The sequence below is a fragment of the Cydia amplana genome, chromosome Z, assembly GCF_948474715.1.
Source record: "Cydia amplana chromosome Z, ilCydAmpl1.1, whole genome shotgun sequence".
Classification (NCBI taxonomy): domain Eukaryota; kingdom Metazoa; phylum Arthropoda; class Insecta; order Lepidoptera; family Tortricidae; genus Cydia; species Cydia amplana.
In genome coordinates, this window is record NC_086096.1 from 29,494,914 (window position 1) to 29,499,276 (window position 4,363).

At 33.7% G+C, this 4,363-nt stretch overlaps 1 protein-coding gene across 1 annotated transcript; it reads right to left on the reverse strand.

The window, feature by feature from the left end:
* Positions 1 to 977: 977 nt before the first annotated feature.
* LOC134661646 (uncharacterized) lies at positions 978 to 1,809 on the reverse strand. Its single transcript, XM_063517793.1, has 2 exons — positions 1,784 to 1,809; positions 978 to 1,337 (listed from the first exon to the last, which is right to left on the reverse strand). The coding sequence occupies exons 1-2, from the start codon at positions 1,805 to 1,807 to the stop codon at positions 978 to 980; spliced, it is 384 nt and encodes a 127-aa protein (XP_063373863.1). The 5' UTR covers positions 1,808 to 1,809.
* Positions 1,810 to 4,363: the final 2,554 nt, after the last annotated feature.

Genomic DNA, 4,363 nt, shown 5'->3' on the forward strand with positions numbered 1-4,363 from the left:
TCCACGACTCTTCTCTTTCCGCACAGACTCTACCTACAGAATAATGTGCTTGCACACCAACATGAATCATACTGTATTACCTCATAATGTAGAATTGCTCTAGTCTATGATTAAAAGTGATAAGAACAAAATTAAATATGGTATTAGTTATACGAGCAATTTATTGGTCACGAAGGATTATTTTAGAAATAATAGTACATTACTGCAGACGCCGGGAAAGAAGGGCTTGCCGGGTGAGTAGGTATAGCCGGCCGACCGTAGGGAAGCCGGCAAGACCTTTTCACGGCTAGGCATGTATAGTGCTTTTCTCAAACATGCAATGAAATAAAAAAATACACCACTAAAAAAAAACAAATTTATAATCTTTATAATAAAAATCCAACTTCACAACAAAAGTTTTTTAATTTTCCTTCCAATCCCGCCATATTTTTTTTTTTACGGAAGTCGTCCGTATTTCGCGTGTGTCGTGTTCGAATAGACCTTATTAGGGCCATTATACACAATCTGATAATAAGAATCTCAATTTCTATAAATAAAATAAATGCAGAGGATTTTAAATATTGTCTATGGTCTCTGGTGACTTACGTATAGACAAAATTTTAAATTTATTCATCAACACATTGAATCATACAGATTCGTATTCTTAATATCAGTACGTTCGTGTATAACAGGCGTTAACACGGATATTTTGGTCCGATAACCATTCATTCACTAAAAATATTTAAAAAAAAATATAATTCGGCTGTTTAGCCTGTTCATGGACACAGACCCCATGTTTACATTAGAATTTAAAAAAAAATTACTTCCCGGCCTAGGCCTTCAATTTCGTATGAAATTCCTTTACAGTTCTCTGGAGTTGCTCCGCCCTAAACGTGATACTTCGAAGCCTGATATAACGCCCGGAGCGACGACATTTCATTGCATGTTTGAGAAAAAACTTATAACAATACCGGTATTTCTAATAATTCAAATGACTTTTACAGCAGAGACTTCAATTTCAGGTTATTCAAGTGTCTAAATCCTTTTAAATGGTCTTCTCTATTGCGTACATCCTTTGGTACTCTGCATTCGCATACCAGACACCGCAGTTCTCCTTTTATTTCTTCATAAGGCTCATTTACATCAACTGTTACATTATTTTTATCATTTCTTTCAGTTGTGGTCGTTTTGCTTGTGTTTTCGTTGTTTCTCTCGGTCGTGGGCGCTTCTTTCGGTTTGCCGCTTCTGATATTGTTGGTTTTTCGTAAATTGTGGTGATGTGATTGCTTGTGTTTTGTTACGTTTAGGTTGTTGATATTCTGGTTGCACAGAATGCAGTTGCTGTATGCTTCGTTTACCTGAAATATGTATAAAACATGTTTTAAAACTACGTTCGTTTGGAAAGTGCGATTCACAAGAGCCGGAAAATAGAAAATATTGATCCGTGAATCTCTCTATCAGCTCAGAGATTGTTGACCCCCCTGCAAACAAGTTTCTATGGAGGAGGGGGGGGGGGGGTTGTCAGTTGTCTCTGTAGCTGATTGTACATGACCGGAGAAATGTGTCTACGAAAGTGATTAAGAACAAACTCCAATAGTACCTAATGATTAATGACCCAGTTATTTCCAGGTAAAACCATTTCAAATATTTTGTACACACAGCGTCAACATTGGTGTACGGTTTAAAATGTTTTTAAATTTTAGCAATATTAAAAATTGTATTAGGATTTAGGTATACCTAGTTCATAGGTCATATAAATTTCGAAAACAACGTTACCAGTAATAATAAACGTAAATACTTGTACCTTTCTCACGTATTCTCCAGTCATTTCCAATTTTAACAGCACCACTCATGTGATGCAAACTGTATTTGTCTGCTTCTGAATCTTTCACCAAGTTCACTTTAGTTTTAGTAGTTTTGTATAAAAAGTAACTTCGAATATTATGTAGGTACAATCAGATAACCCTAATCTAAAGGTACTACCTTTAGATTAGGGTTACTTTTATGTTTACTTTTACCTTTTACTATATTAGTACCTTATTACGTCCAAGAAAACCAACCGTTGTCGTTTTATTTCTGCTCACTTTATCCAACAGAGATTCAATTGTTAATATACGCACTATCAACATCAGTTATAGAGAATTGTAAGTAAGAAAACTGTATTGTAAGCAGTTTACGTTACGACGGGTACTTTCAGAATTGACAGTGTGAAATAGTGACAACATGAGTGCATGAAGTTATAATGTTTTAAACTGGAGGGAACTGTCACTTTTTTTGCCATACTAATTTGAACCTTATCACCGAGACAGAAAGTTGTTCGTACTAGACTAGAGAAAACGGTCCACTTGAGATAGAAAAACCAGAGCCCTGTGTCTCACTCGCACATGTTGCCAATGTTAAAAAAATACCACTGTGGTAGAAATCATATCAATATACTACTGAAATTAATTACCTTCTTATACAATTTTAGTGCTATATTCCGATTACAGTTCTGATAACTTTTAAGTAATTTGTAAATATAGCTGGTCAACCAAATCTTGTCAGTAGAAAAAGGCGCGAAATTCAAATTTTCTATAGGACTATATCCCTTCGCGCCTACATTTTTCAAATTTGCCGCCTTTTTCTACTGTCAAGATCTGGTTGACCAAGTATAATTATGATGTCAATATTATTAACTGATTAAACCAAACATGCGCACAACAAATAAAGCATTTAAATTTAACATGGTATAAATTGTAGTAACTTTGAATATTAATTGGTATCTCAAACTTTTCGTGTATTTTCAAAATACGTAAATGGCGCCGCTCAGAATTTATTCGTAAAATATTTAAAAAAATGGTTAAAAAAATGTTGTGTGAGGGGTTGTAGAAGTGAAAGCTATGCTGATTGTGGAATATCTTTTCACAGCTAAGTCACAATTATTCAATTTTACGATAACTAGTAGTTCGCCCCGAACTGTGAACTCGCGGATGCATTTACCTATATGTATGTAGGTATGTATGTATGTCACTTTATTGCACATAAACAGGTTTACATAAAACGGACAAAAACAAAACAAAAATAAGAATGTTATGTACAAAGGCGAACTTATCCCTAAAAGGGATCTCTTCCAGCTAACCTTTGAGAAAATGCGAAAGGATCAAACACTAACAGGTGAAAGACAATTTAATATGGACAAATAGCAATATGAGAATTTTGGATACACAAAGAAAGACGAGAGCAATAAATAAAGAGAAAACCAGTACTACCTACTCATAAATACGCATCAACTATAAACATACTTATATATAAACCTATATACACATATACATATACGTATACATAAACATACCGCTGTTTACTAACTACATAAACATATAATCTATATATATATTTTTTTTTACATGGAGAACCAACAGCTATAACTATGCTAATAACAACATCAATAGTAACACACAGCCAATTGTAGGATCTCACATATAGCAACATGTTAATATTTAACATTAAGTTAAATAGCACGCACAATGTTACATGGGCACATGCAATAATATGTATATTGGCAACATTATGTATTAAATACTAAAACTAATTACTTAAGTTGGATCAAGTTTTACAATCAATAATTCAATGACTACCTAACAATTTATACTTATACATACGAGTAGCAAACAGCAACTGCAGTTACTATGACCAATTAAACAACTTATAGTGAGTATGTTGGACTTAAAAACTAGCACTTGGATAATATCTATATATATAAATGCAAGTGTCCTGACTGACTTCATCAACGCAGAGCCGAAACTACAAAAGCTAGAAAGTTGAAATTTGCACACTAGGTTGAATTTATAAAGTGTACAAGAGATAAGAAGCGATTTTGAAAAATTCAACCCCTAAGGGGGTTAAAAAGGGGATGAAAGGTTGTATGGGGTGCAAGTTTTATTTTAAGCTAGTAAAAATGTAGTATATTAAAAAATAAGAAAACTAATTTCTGCGTTTTCGAAAATTCATCCCCCAAGGTGGTGAAAAAGGGGTTGAAAGTTTGTATGGAGATCAAATATTTTTGTGAGTGTTGGACTTGAAACTTTGTATATGGGGATATTATTATAAGACGGGAAAAGTAATTTCAGCGTTTTTGAAAATTCATCCCCTAACAGGGTTAAAAATTTGAATCCATTACAAATGCTTTGAAACTTCTTAGAAAGGCATAATAGCCGATGACAAAAAAAAGTAATTGCGACATTTTAGGTAATTCAACCCCTAAGGGGGTAAAAAAGGGGATGAAACTTTGTCCTGGGGTCCAAATTTTATTTTAAGCTAGGACCTTGAAACTTCGTAAAAAGGTATTAAATTAAAAAACAAGAAAACTAATTTCAGCGTTTTCGAAAATTCATCCCCCAAGGTGGTG